The sequence below is a fragment of the Mus pahari genome, chromosome 10 (genome assembly GCF_900095145.1).
Source record: "Mus pahari chromosome 10, PAHARI_EIJ_v1.1, whole genome shotgun sequence".
Taxonomy (NCBI): domain Eukaryota; kingdom Metazoa; phylum Chordata; class Mammalia; order Rodentia; family Muridae; genus Mus; species Mus pahari.
In genome coordinates this window covers 53,814,605-53,838,055 of record NC_034599.1, presented here as the reverse complement: position 1 = coordinate 53,838,055, position 23,451 = coordinate 53,814,605, and the positions used below count along the sequence as shown (strand labels likewise).

At 38.3% G+C, this 23,451-nt stretch overlaps 1 protein-coding gene across 8 annotated transcripts in view; it reads left to right on the top strand.

Annotated features, from left to right (window-relative positions):
- Nucleotides 1-23,451, top strand: part of Neo1 (neogenin 1) — a 159,435-nt gene that overhangs the window by 108,152 nt on the left and 27,832 nt on the right. For 6 of the 8 annotated variants that reach the window (XM_029542722.1, XM_029542721.1, XM_021207610.2 and 3 more), the window contains exons 9-20: nucleotides 265-419; nucleotides 4,355-4,503; nucleotides 4,956-5,094; nucleotides 7,713-7,762; nucleotides 9,264-9,411; nucleotides 11,809-11,919; nucleotides 12,839-13,033; nucleotides 17,616-17,711; nucleotides 19,028-19,251; nucleotides 19,334-19,472; nucleotides 21,340-21,447; nucleotides 22,875-23,069. In XM_029542722.1, the coding sequence (XP_029398582.1) occupies nucleotides 265-419; nucleotides 4,355-4,503; nucleotides 4,956-5,094; nucleotides 7,713-7,762; nucleotides 9,264-9,411; nucleotides 11,809-11,919; nucleotides 12,839-13,033; nucleotides 17,616-17,711; nucleotides 19,028-19,251; nucleotides 19,334-19,472; nucleotides 21,340-21,447; nucleotides 22,875-23,069 (1,709 nt within the window). The remainder of the gene's footprint in view (nucleotides 1-264; nucleotides 420-4,354; nucleotides 4,504-4,955; nucleotides 5,095-7,712; nucleotides 7,763-9,263; nucleotides 9,412-11,808; nucleotides 11,920-12,838; nucleotides 13,034-17,615; nucleotides 17,712-19,027; nucleotides 19,252-19,333; nucleotides 19,473-21,339; nucleotides 21,448-22,874; nucleotides 23,070-23,451) is intronic. The other 2 variants (XM_021207611.2, XM_029542718.1) reach the window with 1 other exon arrangement.

Below are 23,451 nucleotides of genomic sequence, written 5' to 3'. Positions count from 1 at the left end.
CACACACACACACACACACACCCTGCTGAGTTGTATGTATTTGGTTATAATTGGTGGTATCAGTAATGTTTGAGGAAGATCACCCTCAGTTTGCCAAGTGTTTACAACTCACTCTTCATACACTGTTCTGCCTGGTAACACTCAGTTTCACTTTTGAGAGTAAATGTGACTTAGTGATTAGATTTTCACAGGAGCTAGAGATTGAAACTATCTAGAGCTCTGCTGTATTGATCGGTTTCTTTTCTAACCCTTCTTTATCCAAAGGGAGCGTGTTGAGAATACCAGTCAGCCAGGAGAGATGCAGGTGACTATTCAAAACTTGATGCCAGCAACTGTGTACATCTTCAAAGTCATGGCTCAAAATAAGCATGGCTCTGGAGAAAGTTCAGCTCCTCTACGAGTAGAGACGCAGCCTGAGGGTAAGTCTTTCACCTGACTATTTGCCATACCCTGGGAGGGACTATTTAGAGTCCTGTCAGCTTTTGTCTTGTATAAGGGCTTTAAGCTCCTTCTAGATGGGAACATGAACTTTTATTGAACATAGCAAGTAAAGGGACAGCCAGTGAATTTCTGCTTTCTTTCATATTCCTATTATACCAATCTTTTACGGATTAGCTTATAAGTCTTGTAGAACCTTTTTCTGATCCTATGTATGTGTATGATCCTAAGATACATCAATTCATTCCTCAATTGCTTTTACTAATATATCTTGCTTATTTTATGGACAGTTCCTACAATGTCTACATGTATAATGTCTATAATGTAGTGCATTGCACAGTGGTAGGTATTGAACATGGCTCCCAGCTGGAGTGCCCTGTGTTAACAGACCTCACTCGTTAGAACCTCTTTGCTTTGGATCTATGTTCTTTTGTGCTCAATAGTATTGCCTCTAATTACATTTCTAAGGCTTTCTGTGACCTGTATGCCTTAACTTTTGGTTATAAAAAACTACAAGCCTGAGTTTATAAGAAATAATGTTTTTCCTTCTTGAAAATTTTTAATTGTTACTTTTTGCCATAAGCCATATTTTTCTCAAAATGGTCTCTAGTTAACTTTTACGGTACCTACATTAGCTTTTCTGTGTTCAGGAGCCTAAATAAAAGACTTTGATTTAGTAGGGAGTATGTAAGATACATTTGTATCTCTATCTGGGAGCTCAGAAGAAAGAATTTAACAATTACAGAACAGAAAGAATTCAGGAACTTTGCCTGGTGGGTGGAATAAAGGCAAGAAGTTAAGAACCTTCAACTTTTTAATATAGCAAATTATTTATCCAATGTTTGTGTGCCTCCTAAGCCAGATCCTATGCAGAATACTAGAAACACAGAGATGGTGAACAAGTAATGTTTGTTCTTGAGCGTAAGCAGTGGTAACTATAATAAGGAGGCCTCTGGTCATGGTAGTGATGCTGCTGAAGCCATGAGTCAACGCTAGGCAAGAACACTGGGCCTTGAAGAGTGTCCAGAATTGATTTAAGGCGAATGCATTCTCATTATAGAGGTAGGGGTGCTAAATTTCATAGTTGACTGTGTTCAGATTAAGTATGGTAATTATCCACTAGATTTTAGGCTCCATTCCCCTTCATTTGGTTTTAAGGGAGGCACCATAATTGAGAGATACTAGACAAAGATTCAGAGCAAGGAAGAATTTATAGAAAAATATAGAAAGAATCCCAGAAAGGATGGAGCTTCTGGGTGACCTTAAAGCATTTGACATAGCACAAGCATTCTTGGGGAAGGAAACTGGATGACCCAAATCACAGAAATAGGATCAAACAGTTCACATGCAAAGTGAGTCATGATGAAAATGAAGAAAGGACCACTGGATTTGATCTGGTGCAGAAGTCTGTCCTGGGGCTGTGAACCTTCTGAAAATGAAAATACCTGTGTATATATATATCTGCATTCCCCTTGTAAAACAACTATAGCTTTCATGAACGTTTCAGACTTTGTGTTCAGATGGTTAAACCGTTGAACTAAAAGAGTCATTGTCAAATTTAGAATGGAAAGAGAAGACATAGGAGAAGTGGCCTTATTGTGTACCTACTGTGTGCCTTTCACTGTGTTGGGCAGTTCAGACTAAAGATTAGTAAGCCCAACCTACTACAAGAGATAGACAGTTAAATACACAATAGTGTGAGGTGCTATAGTCACATGGAAAGAGACTAAAATAATTAGTTGAAGAGCTTTGGTTAAAAAAAGAGTACTTGAATGAGGCTATAAGCAGGAGGAATAACCCGTTCTGATGCAGGCTTTTTGAATTTGTAACGTGACAACAGAGGTGCTGGCAGTGAAGAGAGACTTGCACCTCCTGAAGGTGTGGGGCATATAGAGAGGTATGAATGCTGAATTATTAGCCTTTGGAGAGTGTTTTGCAATTTAAATTTTCTATTTGTTATACCATTGTACAGCTGATTTGAAAGAGTCAGCAGTGCCTTTTAAAAGGATTGTATTTGCCTAAGCTTATCCAATGGGTATATTGAAGGTGGTGGTAAGAAAATTTGGTTTTCTCTTTTTTTTCCTATTTTGTTTTTCTCTCCCTTTAGTTAAGTTGGAAGAAAGTTTCCACAGCAACGGAAGTGTGACAAACCCTACCTGTCAGGCTACACAGACTGTGGAGTTAGCATTGAACAAACAGCATGATTCATGCTAACTAAAGCAAATAGCTATTAAAGTGACTACACTCAGATCTTTCTACATCTGTAGCAGAACAAATCTCATGGCATAAAGCTGTTGTTTGAGAAAAACAATTTTCTTAAACATTTTTTCCTTGGCCTTAAATCTAATGGTGTCTATCATAGTGACATCAATGCTAAAAAAAACAAAAAACAAAACAAAAAAAAAACCCCTTATTTTTAATGGAGGAATTTCTCCCAGAGTATAGACCTGATCAGCTAGCTAGGATTTATATACTATCAGACAAAACTATTGTGAAGGGGTTGATGTAGAAGTTAGATCAGGGTCCACAGAGGACCCCCTGAAGGTACTGTCCTCATCTCCTTACTGAGCTCCAGAAGGTTGTGCTTTAGACTAAAAGAATGACCAATTTCTGGCTCCAACATTATAAATTCCCATGACATGGAAAACTTCTTAACATACTTTGCATCTCATTTGGTTAGTGCTAAGATTAAATTAGAATAGAAAAGGAAAGAAGCATGTAACATGTTAACTTTATTAAATGTTTGACTCGTTGTAAGCACTCAGTAAGTGATAGCTATTTCTGAACTTGATGCTATTGCTTTAGCGGGTTTTATTGTTTTGCGGCTTTTCTCCCGTGCTTGTGTCCATACACCCTTTCTAAACGTGGATCTGACTGTCATGCTCCTATTCACTGCCTGTCAGAAAATCAAAACCCCATAGCAGGACATCAAACATTCCTCCCTGTCTGGCTGTTGTTTTCAACATTATTTCTCCCACATCCATTCTGTGGTACAACAAGTCGTATAACATTGTCTTTCCACTTACCCCGATTGCCCCAATGACAAATAATCTTCTCCCAGATGTCTGAGAAAACCATTTATTTGTAATACCAAGAAATCTTCACTAGCTCTTCTCTTCCCTTCCTTAAGGAACCCTTCACACAGCAGAATCCTGTACTCTCTACTATTTCATTACAGCCACCATATTAATCTCTCAGCATTTATTAATGTACCTGATTCTGTGCTAAACCGAGAGTTCTTTGTGAAGTGGGCTTCTGCCCATCCCTGCGTTTCCAGGACCTGCTTAGTGTTCAACAACAGAAAGCCCTCTTCCAGTGGAGGTTGCTTTTATGTGCTGCCTTGTCCCTCTACAAAACCAGAATTTGGGGCTGGAGAAGAAGGCTCAGTAATTCAAAGATTTATTGCACAAGTCTAAGGACTTGAGTTCAGATTCCCCAGCACCCGCATAAACCTAGGCACACACCTGCTGCTCCAGCTAAGGGACTGGGGAAGGGAGCAGGTGGATTCCAGGAGCTTGGATCATGCAGCCAGGCTGAAGCAGGTAAGCATCAGGTTCACTGGGAGACCCTGTCGCAGAGCATGACAGTAGAACATGATAGAAGATGACATCTGACACTGACCTGTGGCTTCCACACAGCTCTGTGTGGTAAGAGTGTGTGTATAAACACACGTACTCCTGAGTTTGTAAATCACAAGAGTTCTTTTGTGTATTTTTCTTACTTTTAATAAATTGAAGATACTGAGTTATGCAAAGGAAAATGTATGTATCCTAAAAATACTTCAGTCAAATCAATTGTCTTCTTAGTTTGTATTGTTTCTAAAGCATGACCTTTGTGACAGTATTGCTGAGAATGGCTATTGTGAACTGCAGTAAGCCTGACTTATATCTTGATCTCTTGGAATTCTCTTTTCCAGTTCAGCTCCCTGGCCCAGCACCTAATATCCGCGCTTATGCAACGTCACCTACTTCTATCACTGTCACATGGGAAACACCGTTATCTGGCAATGGGGAAATTCAGAATTACAAATTGTACTACATGGAAAAAGGAACTGATAAAGAACAGGTATAAAGTGATGATATGATTTTTGGGAGAAACAGTGGTTTCTAGCTCTACAGGGTTAGAGATGCAGCTCAGTAGTAGAACAGTTACCTAGCATACAAGATGTGCTCGTACTGTAGCCTCCACCCCATAACCTTACCACGCTCTCTGCTTAGTTGAAGAAATCAAAGGTGAGGGAGATGTATAGGAAATTAAATGATGATGGTATCTGTTTTGTACTAAGGTTTATTTTGTAGTTTTTACCTGCAAGGGTTCGTAAGCATCAAATAATATCTCTAAATAAATTGCTATTGTTTATAATTAACTAATCTGCTTTTACTATAAATAATATTCTGTAAGAGTGTTAAAACTGTATTGTGCAGACTCTGTTCATTTTGTAGCATTTCTTTTAGCTTGAGCTCTATGTATGTGTGTGTACACATGTATGTACAGATATGTATTCTATTTCTTTCAAGGATATTGATGTTTCAAGTCTCTCCTACACCATTAATGGACTGAAGAAATATACAGAATATAGTTTCCGAGTTGTGGCCTACAATAAACATGGTCCTGGAGTTTCTACACAAGATGTTGCTGTCCGAACATTATCAGATGGTGAGCTTTTTCCTTTGCAACAAAATATCATTCTTAGTACTCCTAATCAGTAAAATCATGTGCTTTGATGTGAAGAAACTTTTATTCATGTCCCGTTGTACCTCCTGGTGATCCACTCACTTTTTTGAGTATTTTTTTCTTACATGTAAACTTCAAGTAACACCAACTTCACCAGCATTGCTGTAAAACTTCACTGGAATGCACAGGCAGCGCACATGGTCTCTATTATTAAATGGGTTCTCCGTGGTTTTAGTACAGTCTTGTGTGGGGTTAAACTCTGTGGCTTGTTCATAGCACAGACCATGTTATGGCTGTGGGATGATTAGCCTTACTGGATGTACCAGTCATACATAAATATTTAAAAGCTACAGTTTGACTCCCTTAAGCAGATTATCAAACATTATATTAGTAATAAAGAAGCAGCCATATGTGCCTGGTTTGTAGTCCATGAAGAAATACACAGCTTTGGCCCCCGTTTTCCTACCCAAAATACTTAACTTCAGTCCAAATCATTATGACACGTCAACAAGCAGACACGTCAAATTGAGAGAAGTTCAGCAACTTTTTAAAAAAAATTTAGATGGCCTTTAGAATTAAAGATGGCCTCAAATTACTAAAATATATTATTAATCTTATAGAAAAATCATCTAAATTAAAGGAGAGTAAGACATAGGCTATAAAACATGTGTGATCTTTGGTTCCTAGATACCAGAAACAAAAATATCTATGTAGGATACTGCCAGCACACTTACTAGATCTGTCTAGTGTTAAGAATGCTAAATATTGAGGCAGGCGGATTTCTGAGTTCGAGGCCAGCCTGGTCTACCAAGTGAGTACCAGGACAGCCAGAGCTATACAGAGAAACCCTGTCTCGAAAAACCAAAAAAAAAAAAAAAAGAATGCTAAATATTGGAATATATATATATTTGATACCATTTTTTAATCAAAATTACAGCTTCCAAATGCGATTGTTTTGCTTTAGTTTGTTTGGAGCCTGCTGTTATTCTCAGGAGATATTGAACTATTTAATTCCAATATTCAGATATTGAAATAGATGTGAACTATTTCAGAGTAATCTGTCACAGTGACTTGCAGCATCTCTCAGATATATGGTAGATAAACCTATGCTGTTCTCATTGTGTACTTATAATGGGAAGAATAAAGTAAACTTTGCAGAGTGTTAGTAATTGGTAAAACTAGAAGAGAATACAATGTTCATTATACTGTTCTTTTCTTTGAACTTGATTTTTTTTCAGATAAAAAGGGAAAACAAAAGATAAATTATAGTTCACCAATCCAACTGCATATCCAGTTGGTCATGATTTGAAAGGGGGAAAAAAAAAAAAAGGCTTTTATAGCCTTTTAAATCTATATGTAAGCCAAATTTTATCTGTACTTAAATAAGTTGGCCTACTGACCACAGTACCATGGGAACTGAGTGGAGTGATGTTTATTAACATGGAAGTTTCTTAACATGGGGATTTAAAGGCAGTGCTTTAGAGTAAGGAAAATCCTAGATCTTAGGCCTGCTAAAAGGAATAACTTGATCAAGTAAACCACATAGAAGCTCATCTGTAAACAGCACGTACACGAAATGGAAACAACAGTAAACTCCTGTGGAAGCTGTAAGGACTGCGTTCCTGCCAGAGTGGCTTGTAACAAATCCAAATTCTGAGGGTGGGGATTAAACAGTCACAGTTATGTTGAATGTCTCGATGGCTAAGTTACTTCCTAACAGGGACATGTTTTCAGAATAGCTGGACCCTACTTCAGACCTCTACAGCTGAATCTCGGTCTTGAAGCCCGTATCATTTCCCTAGGAACAGGTCAGGACAGTGAGCAAGGCGTGTTCAGTTCAGAAAGTCTTTATTTCAGTATGTGGTCACCAGATGATAGGGAGTTGAAAAGTCCTGATGAGAAGATGAGGTAAGGAGGGCTAGAATTAGCATCTGGTGGTAGAGAGCAAACTAGTTAGCTCTGCTTGCGTTTTCTTTGCTGTCTGTCATCACATGAAAGGAGAATATATGAGCCGTCAGTTGTTAGATGCTCTGTTGTTAAGCTCCAGTACATTAGGAACTTTGGTTATGTAACTGTCTCACCAACAGACCCAAACTCTTCACACCTAAATGCATGCTGTCTGACACCTGGTGCATTGGGAAGCCAGAGAGTTCACTTATTGCAGCTTTCCTTGTTGAAATATTTTTAGAGCCTAGGGCAGTGTTCTCAACCTTCCTAATGCTTTGACCTGTTGGTACAGATCCTCATGCTTTAGTGACCTACAACCACAAAATTATTTCCAATTTTGCTGCTGTTATAAATTGTGATATAAATATCTAATGTGTCCCTATGAATGGGTCGTTCTACCCCCAAAGGAGTTGCGACCCGCAGGTTGAGAACTGCTGGTCTAAGGGTTCAAAGCTCCTTACATTCCTAAATTAAGTTTCTGATTTCCAGAATTATAACCTGATTTGAGTAAGGGTGGATGCCCATATGAACCAAGCATGGCCACACTTCATCCATTGTTAGCTGAGTTGAGACCTTCTGCTCACATTAGTATTATCATGGTGGGTGATATATGGATGGTTGAATTGTTTCCTTTTTCCTTTTAACCTGTCTAGTTCCCAGTGCTGCTCCTCAGAATCTGTCCTTAGAAGTGAGAAATTCAAAGGTAAGGCTTTGCTTTGTTTACTTCACTGGCACCCTGAGCCTCAGAGGGACATAGAGAGTCAGAAATGCCTTGGGCAAACATCAGAACAGTGAATGCTGGTGTTGTAGGAATTAACTTGCTTTGAAAAATAGTAATGCAAAATTAGGATGTAACTGAAAACACCTAAAATCAAACAGGAAAATAAGACAGCATGGGTATAAAAAAAGCTGGGTTAAAAACTCACTTACTTTACTGTTTTTTTCCTTTCTCTGATGCTAAAACCTCTTTAGCTTTCTATTAAAAATGTTTCTATGTTTTACATAAATATGACATTTTAGATCTTAACCATACAAAATCATTCAAAGAAAGTAGGTTGCTTATAATGACATGTTGCCAGTATAAACCAAAGACAGATGGGTGTAGATGTGGATATCTGTCCACAGTCTCCCTCCTAGTTCAAGGTCGTGCATATCAGCTATGTGCCTTCAGATCCCCCTGGGCAGCATAAGGAAATAAGTCTTATCAAAAGGTACCATGCGATGCTGCACCAGGAAACAAACTTCTGTTTCATTTCAGGGTTTGTTTGTTTGTTTTGTTTTTGGTTTGGTTTTTGACAGGGTCTTACTCTAGGTATATATACATATACCTACTGGCTTAGAACTTTTGTATAGCCCAGGCTAGCCTCAAACTTGTAAACCTGCAGTTTCTGTCTTCCATCCACCACTCCTGCCCACAGAAATTACTTAATTACACCTAATTTGCATTCAAGAAAGGAAATAATTCTTACACCTAACAATAGTTTATTTCCTAATCGGTATGCTTCTAACCTCATATTTTCCATCTAAAACCTCTTCTGTGATTTCTGATGTTTTCATTCAGACAAAATACTTCCTTAGGAGATAAGTCTAGACTCAAGCAGGTATGTCCAGGCTGTGTCTGTAGGCTACATGTACACTAGGATCGCTATTATGCAGTCTAACCCAAGAATTATAGACTTAAAATAAGGGCTTTTTGGTAGTTTCTCTTGTAACATGGCTCTCAAGCATGAGTTTTTGTAGATGACAACATCATGTTACATGCCTAGTAGAGTATACTGCTTTAACAATCTCCTCTGAGAGGGATTTGGGGGTTTTTAAATTAATGTTTTGTTTGTTTGTTGTGCTAGTGTTTTGTTTTGTTTTTTGTTTTGAGTCAGGGTCTTCCTGTGTAGCTCTAGCTGGCCATAAACTTAGTATATAGATCAAGCTGTCCCTAAACTCACTGTGTAGATCAGGGTGGCCTCAAAGTCATAGATACCTACCTGCCTCTATCTCCCAAGTACTGAGATTGATAATGTACATCACCACACCCAGTTAGTTAGAATTATTTTTGACTATTAAATAAGTAACTTGGCGAGGCTCCAGTACCAAGTGTTCTATATGGTCATTCTCCTCTTCCTGCAGTGAAATTGGGTTTTATAGCATGTACAGTCAGGAGCAGCCCTTTGACATTTCAGTCTTTTCCTTGCACTGCCTTTCCTCAGAGTATAGTGATCCACTGGCAGCCCCCTTCCTCAACCACACAAAATGGGCAGATAACTGGCTACAAGATTCGATATCGAAAGGCCTCCCGAAAAAGTGATGTCACTGAGACCTTGGTAACTGGGACACAGCTGTCTCAGCTGATTGAAGGTAAGCTGCTTTGCATATAGTCAGTGGCTAAAAGGTGGTTCTTTTGTAGACTTGAAATTATGCTAGTCTGAAACTTCTCTAAGCAGTTGTTTTATATAAGCAAATTAAAAGTGGTTTACAAAGAATTGTAATAGTTTTTGGTACAAATTAATGGAAAATACTCTGTTGGATTCCTCCATTGCTGAGGGGTTGAATTGTGTTTGATTTTTAGTTCCTTTTTATTGTCTCCACATTTTTGGAGTTTATAACACTTTTGTAATCTAAAAATGTAAGATAGATTATACTCAGGTGGATGCAAATATTTATCTAATAAATATATAGATCACTAAGAATTCTTCCTTATACAACTATGAGGACTGGCTAAGCATTCCTTTACAGGATATCTTGAGAAGCAGCAAATGTAAATGAGGATAGAGTCTAGGCATTGCTAACTAATAAAAGCAAAAGCAGGATCCGTTGTGCTCAAACCACAGCTAAGTACCAGCTGAATTAAGCATCATCCAAAACCTCTATAGATGAAAGGATAGCTATTGTCTAGAAGCATGTTCCAGTATCCAGAGAATGAAAAGCTGTAATCTGCATGAAACAACATTGAATATGCAATGTGAACAAAAACAGATTACTGGAGGCTTGAAGCATTAACGTGAAGCTTGCTAATGGAACATGCAGTATGGATTAATAAGAGTCTGTATCAGACATCGAATTACACGGTAATCTATAGCTGGACAAAATGGTTGTTGTAGCACTTAACACACATTACTGTATCTTTATGTCTACTATGTGCCTTAGTTTTGCTTTTTTTTTTTTTTTTTCCAGTCATGGTTTCTCTCTGTATAGCCCTAGCTGTCTTGGAACTCACTCCATAGACCAGGCTGACCTTGAACTCAAAAATCTGCCTGCCTCTGCCTCCCAAGTGCTGCGATTAAAGGCATGCACCGCCACTCCCTGCTTAGTTTTGCTTTTTAAACTGTCAAATCATTTAGAGGGGAGAGGAACTCAGCCTTTTTATATTTACCTCTCTTTTGCCTGATCTTTCATATATTCTTAGCCTTCTAGAGGGCATGGAATGATAACTAAATAATTGGATTCTTTCAGATCCTTATTGAGCCAAGTTTGTTTTTATTTAAGGTTTTGTCCATTTACAATTACAAATACATGCAGTATTCTCTTGTACTTTCTAACAAGATGGTATTACTAATGGGCCTAGAGAGATATGTCAGTGACTAAGCACAGGCTGTTCTTCTAGAGGACCTGGGTTAGAGTCTCAGCTCACACACAGAGTCTAAGTACGATCTCAGAGAACCCAACATCCTCCTTGGCCTCCGAGGACACCAGGAATATACATGGTGCACATACATACAGACAAAGCACCCATACATATAAGATAATAAAAGTAAATTTTTTAATGGGGTGGGCTAAATTGACGTGGGTCCAGTATTTGTTCCTCTCTCTGTCCTTGCTATTTGTGGGCAAACAGATTCAGGATGGCACCTACAGGGCAGAGCCTTCTGTCTCTTCTTACTATATGCCAGGATTGGTTACCTTAGCGACAGCATATCTTGCATCCCAGCCTCGTTACTTATATTTTAAATATCTCTGTCTTTATTGGGGTTTCTGTACCATACTACTGTCCAGAGATCCCAGTTATTTGGATATAGTGAAGTAGGATGATTTTCCTAACCCTAATGGTCAGTATCTTGTATTTAAGTGCTCTAAAAATGTACATGTGAATGGATGCATAACTAGTCATATTAACTGTTATCCTGCTTTGTAGAAAGACTTTTATTTGTGAATCTTTGTTGATTTTACATCAGTAAATCATACACTTTACTAAAGCTGGGTAGTAAATAAAAAGTTACATAATAGAAAAGTTTGGTTTTCTTCTTTTACTATAAATACACTTGTTCAACTGGTTATTGAAAAGTAGATTTCTAGGCCATATTTGATGTTGAAATTATTTCAGCTATGGTTATAGCGGGTCTCAAAGAACAGAGGTAACCCGATAGGAGTTGCATCTTTACATTCTTTTCTGGGTTTTGGTGTCTTCTGAAACCAGCTGATTTTGTTCCTTTGTAACAACTCTTTCATTATCTTTGGTCATGGTTTCCTTTTTGACAAAATTTACGAGATTGCATTAAGTAATCCCAAAGGTGCCTCCATGCTCTTAAAACAAAGCAGCTCTTAACTTCCTGGGAGGTTAGTCTTTGCTGTTTATCCTAGGTGGTGTGGGCACTGAGAATTACCCAGTGGTGTATTTTGCTTGTTCTTTATGAACTTACACTTTATTAAGCTGTGGACTGAGTTGGTTATGTTAGATGATTCCTTTTATACAAGATTACTAATTTTTTGTTTTCCAAAGCTCTTGTTTCAGCTTCTCTCTTACTCTTTGATTCTCAGGTCTTGATCGGGGGACCGAATATAACTTCCGAGTCGCTGCTCTCACAGTCAATGGTACAGGTCCAGCAACTGATTGGCTGTCTGCTGAAACTTTTGAAAGCGACCTAGATGGTAAGATTCAACAGTGAGCAGGAATGGCTCATAATAGATAGTAACTATCACCAGTGAGTCAAATGGAAAGCTTTTGAGTTTTGCTTGTCTGTGAACATTGGAATGTTGTGCTGCTATTGTTTCTCTGAAGCAATAGAGTTCCTAAAGGGGTCATTGTTTTCCAGACATTATGAAGAAGTACCAAAGGAAACAGGTTCAAAACAATAAAAATATACAGGAATTTGCAGTTGAGTTTTTTTTCCCTGAGGCCAGTAAGTAAATAGATAATCTGAAGTGTTAGCCTGAGCCACATCAATGTGTACTTATATTTCATTTGCAGCTTCCTTTTTCCTGCGTCATGGAGATCTTGTGCTTTTTCTCACCTTTTTGTTCAATAAGTAGTTTCAGATGGTTATGTTTAGTTAGTTCCTTTAACAGGGATGGTGCCAGATTTGGGGAGACCAAAGACCTATATCCCTATTCTGAGTTTCAACTAAGGTAGCAATTTATGTCTTGAGAAATATACATGAAAGATGTATTAAACTGTTACCTTTTAAAATCTGTTAGTCATCTAACAGCTGGCTTTGGTGCCAGTTTTTCTGGATCGTTAATTATCTAGGGAAATAAATAATTGGTATCATAGTTGTAATATAATGCTTGATTAACTTGTTCCAAACAGGTTTCTAGTTTGTTGATGATTTATCTTTCTCATTAAACTTGTAGAGTTTGGGGAATGGTATGAACAACTATGTTTTATTTTCTTAGAAAAAAAAAAAACAATCATAGACCATATTCTACTATAGCTATAGATTCTCTTTGAGTTCTTGGCCCAAATATTGTTAAAGCCCAAATATTTTGACAGGAGCTAAACAACATTCACCAAGGATAAGGAAACATCCTACAGAAAATACATCTCATTGTTTTCTGCTTTCCTTCTTAGAAACTCGTGTTCCTGAAGTGCCCAGCTCTCTTCATGTCCGTCCGCTCGTCACTAGCATTGTAGTGAGCTGGACTCCTCCAGAGAACCAGAACATTGTGGTCCGAGGTTATGCCATCGGTTATGGCATTGGCAGCCCTCATGCCCAGACCATCAAAGTGGACTATAAACAACGTTATTACACCATCGAAAACTTGGGTATGCTTGCTAGGTAGAAGGGATAGCCATGCATGTCATTTCTTCCATCCTAAATTTTATTCCAGTATAATTTTATTTTTACAGAAATATTGTAACACTTGTTGGAAGAATTTGCTATATTCTTCTCAGAGTCTTCACCCAGATTATGCAGGATTAGCTTTTCCACATTTCCTTTACCCCTTTCTGTTTTCCTGTATGTATATTTCCCCTGAAACATACAAAAGACTGTTGCAGACATGGTAACTCTCGCTAGTCCCTAACATGAACATGAAATTCCACTAAATTTGTTCTAAATAGCCCGCTTTTTGAAATAAAGACATTAAAATTGAGATAGGATTTTCATATTTGGCATTTTTCTTACCATTGTCCTTTATGACAAAAGAAAAATACTGTTTTCTGGTTCAGGATCAGTGCTGAGTATAGGTATCATGTCTCATTAGCCTTTGATTTAGAACCACTTCAGTGGTTTGTTAGGTTTTTTCCCTCCTGATCTTGATGAATGACATTTGAAAATACGTATACAGGCCGTTTATGTTCCTCAAATTAGGTGTGTCCAGCATTTCCACATTACATCTGGGTTTACATACTTTGTGGGGAAATGCCATAGTGTTGGGTTTTTGTCAGTGCCTCATATTAGACACATAGAATGATATCCAGTGCTTTTGTCATTTTCCTTTGTAATAATATGTATTTCATTAAGAAGATACTTTGATTTTTATAAATACTAGGTTTCCCATCAACCTTGCCTGCTAGTTTTAGGACACATATAGTAGGTTGTTACCTGTCAAACTTTAGAAGAATCCATTAGGCTCTTGCATTACACAAATTGAAAAACTAATTCTATAATTTATTTTTAAAAGCAAATAACAAAATAACTATTTTTGAAAAAGAAAAAATTGGAAAATGCATATTACTTAACTTGATAGCTTACTTTTAAAATCATGGAGACTCAGTGATACTGTTGCACATAGAGGTTGTACATTAATGAGATGATCAATACTTAATATTAATGTAGTCAGTTGATATTTTTAACAAAAGTAATGAAGTGATTCAGTACAGAAAGGATATCTTTGTAACTAAGGACATGGGAATAATTAAATGTCTATATGGAAGGGGAAAAAAGAACAAAATGCCACAAACTGTAAAATTGACAAAGTGGAGTCACTGAGAAGGCTCAGTGGGTGAAGTACCTGCTGACAAACTGAGCTCAACCCCAGGACCCACAGGCAAGGTAGAACTAATTTCTGTGATTCATCCTCTGAAGGGGTGTGTGTGTGTGTGTGTGTGTGTGTGTGTGTGTGGGAGAGAGAGAGAGAGAGAGAGAGAGAGAGAGAGAGAGAGAGAGAATATGAATTTATATCTGCTCACCACTTATGTGCAGTGTCCATTGATCAGAAAAAGGCATTGGGTCCCCTGAAATGGACGTTAGAGGAAGTTAAAGGCAGTTGTAAGCTGTCATGTGGCTGTTTAGAATCTTACCTGAGTCCTCTAGAAGAGTAGCCAGTGTTCTTAATCAAAAACTTAATCTTCTGCTCTTGAAAAGACATCAATAAAAATAAAAAGGCAAGCTGCAGATAAGAAAATATCAGCTATCCAAATGTCTGACAGTTTGATCCTAGAATATGTAAGAATTCTTACAACTTAGTAAAAAGAAAACCTATGAGCAGACAGTAAGGGTGTATGGTAGTATATGAAGAAGATTTACGAATGGAAAATGAGCATGTTAAAAGATGCTTAGTACTATTAATTGTCAAGAGAATTTCAAGTTTAAAAGCTCAATGAAATGCCACTGTATGTCCTCTAGAATTCTCACATTTGCTGTTAAAAATGCTGATAGTACAGCTTTGTAAAATGGAGGTTTATGTATAAAGTTAGGTATACAACTTAGCAATCCCACTCAGATGCTTAACCAAGAGAAATGAAAACATGTACCCACTTAAAGGCTTGAAAAAATACTTTATTTATTATAGCCTCTGGAGGAAAATATTATAAATTTCTATCAATTAGTTAATAGTAAATTGCACTATCTTTGTCATAGAAACTACTGAGTAATTAAAATTGATAGGATTGGCTATCATTACACACAGCAGAAGAAATGAGTCTAAGAAGTGTGCTGAGCAAAAAGCCAAACACAAAATAATATATACTGTTACTGTATTTTTAAGGTATTAAAAACTATGCAAAACTTAGCTACAGTGACAAATTTATGATCAATGGTTGCATCCTCAGTATTAGAAATTGATGTTTAAGAGCATAGCTACTTGGAAATGTCCTATTTTCTCTATTTAGAGATTAATTACATGAATATAGTAATTTGTCAAAACTTAATATCCCTTTAAATACATTTATTTTATGCTAATTATATCTCATAGTTAATTCTAAAAGCAAAAATTTCTTTAATAATGAATTATGGACCATCAAGATAACTGTCTTAATTAGGTTTTCTATTGCTGTGACAAAACACCATTACCAAAAGCAAGTTGGGGAGGAAAAGGTTTATTCAGCTTACACTTCCATATTGCTGTTCACTGAAGGAAGTCTGGACAGGACTCACACAGGGGTGAGGATTCTGGAGGCGAGAGCTGATACAGAGGTCATGAAAGGGTGCTGCTTACTGGCTTGCTTCCCATAGCTTGCTCAGCCTGCTTATAGAACTCAGGACCACTAGTCCAGGGTTGGAGCTATCCACAATGGGCTAGGCCCTCCCCATCAATAACTAATTAAGAAAATGCCTTACATCCAGATCTTATGTAGGCATTTTCTCAATTAAGGTTTCTTCCTTTCAGATAACTCTAGTTTGTGTGTCAAATTGATGTAAGAGTCCCCAGCACTGAGCGAATAAGGTGCTTTCCACCATTCCTAGGAACCATGGGACATCATACATGTGCTGTGCCATGTGCATGACTACTCACGTATGCACATAAACATAAGTAAATGTAACTTTTAAAGTTAAAATAAGAATATAATGAATTAATTTCTGTGGCTATAAGTACCTTTCCAAATTGGATTTTCATTGTTAATATTTCTCTGAAAGACTTTTCTCTTAATTTATAATCTCCTCTGATGAATTTTTTATTCAAACCATTGCTTTGTAGACATCTTTCCTAAGAACAGCTTTAAGTGCCTAACAAATGAGTTCCCAGATCTTTTATGGAAGAAAATAAGCAATAGTTTTTAAATGTAGTCAGAAACAAAATATACTTTGTTTTTCCTTCCAAAGAGAGACAGATCAGCTGAACCCAGGCGGCTTCTCCACATGAATAGTCTTACAAGCAATTGTTAGATCGCAAAACCAAAGCTTTTCAGTGGATAAAAATGTCTCTGTGATGACTAGCCTCCCACTGTTTCCCTTACGAAACTTCTGAAATAAAGTCCTTTGCATTTCAGTCAGGACTCTGTTGTTGACCTCCTGGAACTTTCAGTCTAGGGGAGAACCAAAGTAAAACACAAGAAACAAGTGAGTTAAAGTGAAGTTGTTCAGAGAGAAAAAGCTGAACAGGGTGCACAGAACAGCCCACTAAGAAATAGAGCTTGGCCTGAAAGGTGTAACCAGAACAGTGTGAGGCAGAGTGCTGAGGAGGGCCCCAGTCTGCTCAGAAGAGTGAGCAGTGCGCTATTAGGAAAGACTCGGGTGGCCGTCCTCAGCAGTAAGAGTGGCAAGATGATGGAGGGATCTGAGGTTGGGAGATGAGAAGGAGGATGAGGAAAGATTTGAGATATCCCAGAGCAAGTGCTGAACTACTAGAAAAGAGGTATGTTTGTTGAGAAATAGTGAAAACAAAATTTGTTCAACATAAAGTAAAATGTGTTTATTAGCCTGACTTAATATAAGATTCATGTATTATAAAGTGAAAGAAGCAAGTCAAAGGTGAAGACGTTTATGTAGGAATTACCTATTCATCAGACTTAGACTCTCCTGAGCTTGAAGGATCCACTAAAGCAGTGGTTCTCAAGCTTCCTTATACTGCAACTCTAATACAGTTCCTCATGTGGTAACCACCAATCATAAAATGATTTTTGTTGCAACTAAATAACTGTAATTTTGCTACTGTTATGAATTATAATATAAATATCTTCTGATATGTAACCCTGTGGAGGTTGAGGCCAAAAGTTGAGGACAACTTCTCTAGAGAGATTGTTCGCTTAGGCTCCTTGCAGAATTACCTATAGGCCATCAAATCCTGGATTATGCCTTGTCTAACCAAGAAGTTGACTGCTCTGTGTTAGGACATTCTCTGGAATATTGATGACACTTCACTCTCAGTTTATCTCCTGCTTCTCTACCTTAGTTGTGAGGTCAGGGATGAAAGGGGGTTGATTTTCAAGCTGCATCTGAAGGCATATATCATACAGTGAGTACCTTAAACAGGAGAGGAAGAATAGTCCACCTCCACTCTAAAGACTAACCCAAGAAATTGATGGAACCAATTTTTTGTAGTATAGGTACTTCTATCTTCATATCTTTTCATATTTCCAAATAAGCAGTCCAATTAATAATTTTTCTGCAATTAGATAGACATTTTTGTATCTTTTTTAATCCTGTAGAGAACATTAAAAAGTTGTTTTGATTTCTCTCCCTCAGATCCAAGCTCTCATTACGTGATTACCTTGAAAGCATTTAACAATGTTGGCGAAGGCATCCCCCTTTATGAGAGTGCTGTGACCAGACCTCACACAGGTATGGCATCTGTCTGTCTTGGTCATCTGCACTTTTCCCAACTGCTTATGTAGAGTATGACTCAGGGGTCTCCCTGATGGGTGTTCATGAACAAAACTCATGACAACTTGAAGAACAGACTTGGAATGAGTGATAGGCCAGCTTTGTAAAAGCTACCACAGAAGCATTTCGTATAGATGTATACATTTTTTAATATGTTAGAATCTACGATGCATAGTTTTGAGAGAATTATTTTCAGTATTCATCATGCAGGAAATATACACATGAAGACTATTATATTAGTGTAGCAGTTATTCATAGACAAGCACTGTCAATTTAGATATTTAGTTACATATAAAATGAGTTACTGTCACTTTATGAGGAAACAACATTTAAAACCTGAACTTGTAAAATAATGAGTATGTGTATTTAGAAAACCTAGCCAGGAGCTAGAAAAACCCAGAGGTCTTTCTGTACTGCATTCCAGCTGTGGTCCTCAGTGATTTCTTTTTCTTTTTTTTTTTTTTCTTTATTCACTCTGGCCTCTGCTTTGCAGTAGAGTGTGTCTGGTGCATAGAACACAGCACATGCGTGCATTCTTCATCAAATAAGTACTATGATCTCTAAAATTTGTCAGTGCTGTGCCACTTGAATCTGTAATGATCATGGCATTTACTATATACCTCAGGGAGACTTGTTCACTACCTTATTCTGACTCCTAGAGAAAGTACAGCAAACAGTGCAACATGGTATCAGTTCACCTCTTAAGGAAGAGGAATCTTTGGATATATTCAGATATGAGCCATTTCTCTACTGCCTCTGCACTTAAGATATCAGCAAGTCTGAATTGGCTTAGCCATCACATGTCCAGTGATAGGCAGTAGTAGTAACTCATGTCCCAAAATCCAGCCATATTTACTAAAATGTAAACAGACCATGAGTTTTATGTTGCTTATTCAGAAATTATACTCTGGATTTTAAGAGCAGTTTTGGTTTTTTGTAATCCTTTTTTGACAGTAGGTCACATTTTCAAGGAATTCGAAAAATTTCAAGCATGTGTATTAACATGATCACTCAATTACCATTTTTTAGTGTCTTTAGGGTATTGTTGACAATATGGTTAAGTACTAATTTGTTTAACATTTTCCTACAATTTTTCCTTTAAAGAAAAACACATTAGAAGTGTTCTTCTGAATGAATGAGGGCTATCTATTAACTCTGGATTTTCTTTCTTTTTCTCCATTTCTCATCTTTCATTCCATTATACTCCCCGCATTCCCTTTTATTTTTGTTTATGTTAAAATGCCATTTCCCTTTCTTAATTACTTTTTACCCAGACACTTCTGAAGTTGATTTATTTGTTATTAATGCTCCATACACTCCAGTGCCAGATCCCACTCCCATGATGCCACCAGTGGGAGTTCAGGCTTCCATCCTGAGTCATGACACCATAAGGATTACCTGGGCAGACAACTCCCTGCCCAAACACCAGAAGATTACAGACTCCCGCTACTACACAGTCCGGTGGAAGACCAACATTCCAGCAAACACCAAGTACAAGGTACTGAACATTTGCTTTGAGAGCAAAAAGCTAATCAGTGGAATTTTCTTGTTTTAAAGTTCTTTGATTCATGCTTTTCCAGAATGCAAATGCAACAACGTTAAGCTATTTGGTTACTGGTTTAAAGCCAAATACACTCTATGAGTTCTCTGTGATGGTGACCAAAGGTAGAAGGTCAAGCACGTGGAGTATGACAGCTCATGGCGCTACCTTTGAATTAGGTATGTATAATGCAAACCCATGTCAAATGACACTTTTCTTTGTAAAATACGAAAGCCTGTAGAGTTCACACTGCTGTTGTGGTACATCCTATCACCTGCTTCTACTGGGCACAGGTAGTACACATACTGCTCTCTCTACAGAACCCGGTGGGCAGCCGCATTTCAGTTGTGTTTGCCATTTCAACTATTGTGGATTAAGTGACCTAAGTCACTTTGCTAAAACATTAGTAAATAGCAGAATAGTGTAATGCAAGACAGACTAGGTTTTAGAAATTACAAGAATTCAATCTCTGGTCAGCCATCTACCAGTTGTTCTGATGAGCATGCCAATTAATCTTACTGAATCTCAGTTTCCTCCATCTTGTTTGGGGTGATAGTCCCCCCCATTTCTATTTTAGAAGGTTATTATAAGACAAAATGAGGAACAGATGGAAAAGCATGTGGGTAGATACAAGATATTATTGTATTAATCCTGCTTACTGGTAAATTGAAATTGAAAACAATGAAGTGACCTGCCCTTGACCAAGCTGAACAGTTTACTGGGTAATCCAGGGCTTTCTTGGAAAGCAGCTCTGTAAGATCCTTCACTGAACTGGCCTTTGGTGTTTTTTAGTACACGTGAGGGAGAAAGGATAACTAAGTAGATGAAGGAAAGAGTAGGCTGCCAGCCTTGAGACCCTGTTTCCCCTGCACTTTGCTGGGGTAAGGATATGAGCAGCCTTGAGAATCTGCGTATTCTGACCTATTTCTCTGCCTGGAGAACACCATACTTCCACATTCTGTGCAAACCAGTCCTGCCCTTCTGCACAGTTGCTTGGAATTTCTCCAGGGAAGGGGTTTGGCCTGGAGAGTTAGGAATACAGTATAGAAAGGGGCAAATAATTATTACTTTGCTTTCTTTTCTGTTTATTTTGTTGTCTGTTTGTTTGGCTTCATGTTGAAACAGGGTCTCACTGTGTAGCCCTCGCTGGCCTTGCACTCACTGTATAGACCAACGTGGCATCCAAGTCCCGCCTGCCTCTGGAGTGCTGGGATTGAAGGCGTGTGCACCACGCTCAGCTTTTCCATGTTAAGAGTATCTTCTTGCTTTACTTCCAGCTTACTGACTGATAAGAGAAAGTTTTACTCTCCCTTAGGCGCCTGTTTCACTAGGCTCTTCCGTTTTATATTAGAACTTCGATGTTTTAGGAAGCAACGATTTGAAGGAATGCTTGATTTGAGCATTTTCCTACTTGGGCATTACATTAGACATTCTCACCTGTAACATAGAAAGCCATTTTCTTTTGTCATCTTTTCTGCTGCATGAACAGCTTTTATTTAAATTATTAACATCAGCAGTTGGTGGTATGCTTTCAGTGTGAGCTTAAAATGAAAAATACCAAGTTGAAAATTTCTTCTTAGATGGAATTGAGCTTTTAAAAGCCATATTTGACTCTAAGCAAGAGAGAAAACTATTTAACACTTTAAAATGTCCTACCAAATAAGCCAAATCAACTGAGAGGAAGTGGTCTGGGACCAGTTATGTAACTGCTCTCAGTTTTGGTGCCTTGACCTCCCAACAAGGGACAGTGGCACCTGCCCCTCTAGGTTGTCATAGCCTTAAGGAAATGCAAACTATAATGCCAGATGGTAGTGTGTGCTGGGAACCACCTCCCAGTCCACAGGCCCATTCTCTGTCCTCATAGTTTTGATTTTTCTTTGATACTTTGAATAGTCTTCTTTTTATTAGAAATGGTTGGTTATACATAGACTTGCATTATTAAAACCAGGGGGCTTTGTCTTTTTCTATGCATTTGCTGTCCCTTATCAGTGAAAAGAGTTGGAAAATTGAATTCTATTAAAATGGATAGTGTTTGTTATTTTGTAGTTCCTACTTCTCCACCTAAGGATGTGACGGTTGTGAGTAAGGAAGGAAAACCTAGAACCATCATAGTGAACTGGCAGCCTCCCTCTGAAGCCAATGGCAAGATTACAGGTAAGACGCCTTAGACTAGGCAAGTTCTGTGTTGTCAGTAAAGTGGGAATGTGAACCTGGCTTGGTCCTTGTAAGGAGTGCAGAGTCATGTTGGTCCTTGAAATTGAAGCAAGGGAGTACAGTCTGGCCATAGTAGCATGGAATTGTGTGTCTAGCCAGTAGTTTTACTTAACAATATGTGGTGAGATGGAATATGCTAGACAACCTGTTTTTCTACTGCAGCTTGATGGGTACGTTTATTTTCCAAAAAGCTGTCCACTCCCCAGATGACTTACTTTGAACTTGTGTGTCCAGTTTTACTGGAAATGATCTAGTCTGTATAGACTGTGCTTTCCTACTCATAAGCCCCACCAAAGCCCATTAGGCTTTAAACCACCACCAATAGCCCAAGGCCTGTCACTTCACAATTCTGTGCTCTTACTGTTAGAGTTAGAAGGTTGAATTACCCTAGGCCTACCAAAGAACTCAGGATCCCCACCCCCAACCCCCGGCCCCACTTTGGACTTCAGAGAGAAATTTCCCATAGTAGAATACTGGCAGCTGCTTGGAACCTGTGCCCCATTCATTAGAAGTTTGCTAAAGAACCAGTTACCTTCTGAAATATAAGGAAGATGGCCTAATGACTCAGAAAGTGTATTTTGTCCCTGTAACTTTTTTTGTCTGTTTTGGTTTGTTTTTTTGAGACTTTTTTTTATTTGTAGCCCTCACTGTCCTGGAACTCTCTGTGTAGACCAGGCTGGCCTCTAATTCACAGACCCATCTACCTCTTCCCCCCTAGTGCTGGGTTTAAAGGGTGTGCCCCCATACCTAGTATGTTCCTGTAACTTTAAATAAGATGTCCTTTTCCATAAATCCTAGTCTTTATATCATTTTCTTAGGTTCCTATTTTGCTTCTTCTATAAAAGAAATAAATATAACTTGACTCAGATTACATTTTGCTTTGTCTTTTAAAACCTTAAATAATACATCACATTTTTGTAGTGTAGATCAAGAAGGCTTATTATGGTTGTAAGGCTTCCTGCCTCATTTGTGGGAATTGAGTGCCCCCTGGTGGAAATATCTGGTGACAGCCTCTGTGGCCTCACCCACCCTTAGAACTTTGTCAGGTTTTCCAATCTGCCGAGCATTTTTCTCCTGGGAAATGATTTTTGTTGAATCTAATTGAGCATGTCATACCATTGCAAAGTCCCAGAACTACATTATTCTAAGTCTGAGCCCTCATGATACTTTACTCAGATACTATATCGTAGACATTTACTGGGGTTGGGGATTTAGCTCAGTGGTAGAGCGCTTGCCTAGAAGGCGCTGGGTTCCGTCCTCAACTCTGGGGGGAAAAAAACAACCCAAGGTAACTGACATTTATTGACTTTCAGATTGCAAACATAAAAACAGAAATGAGATCTCTTTCTATTAATTGCTCTGGACAGGTTACATCATCTATTACAGCACAGATGTGAATGCAGAGATTCACGACTGGGTTATTGAACCAGTTGTGGGAAACAGACTAACTCACCAGATTCAAGAGTTAACACTTGATACACCATACTACTTCAAAATCCAGGCCCGGAACTCCAAGGGCATGGGACCCATGTCTGAAGCTGTACAGTTCAGAACACCTAAAGGTAACGCTCCCTGAGCCGAGGGTTTTCCTTTGTTGTTGTCTATAGTGGGACTGCAGCATGTGGAGACTGGGAGGAGTGTGGAGCACACTGGTAATGGACTTGCCAGCCTCACTGTAAAGACTTCCAAAGAATTCCTCTCCTACCCACTGGCTGCCAAATTGGTACTCTCCCAGTCCACCTAGAGGGAGACGTTGACTCTGGATCTGGGCAGAAGGACGACAGTGATTTCTTGGTTTTTATCAGAGAAATCAGATGTGATTCTTTAGGTTTCCATTGAGTTATACTACACAATATTGTGACAGATGTTTTCTTTCAGCACACGCAGTCTCTTAACATAAAAAGTTTAAATGTCAACTTTTGTGGAGGATGAGGTTAGAAGGAG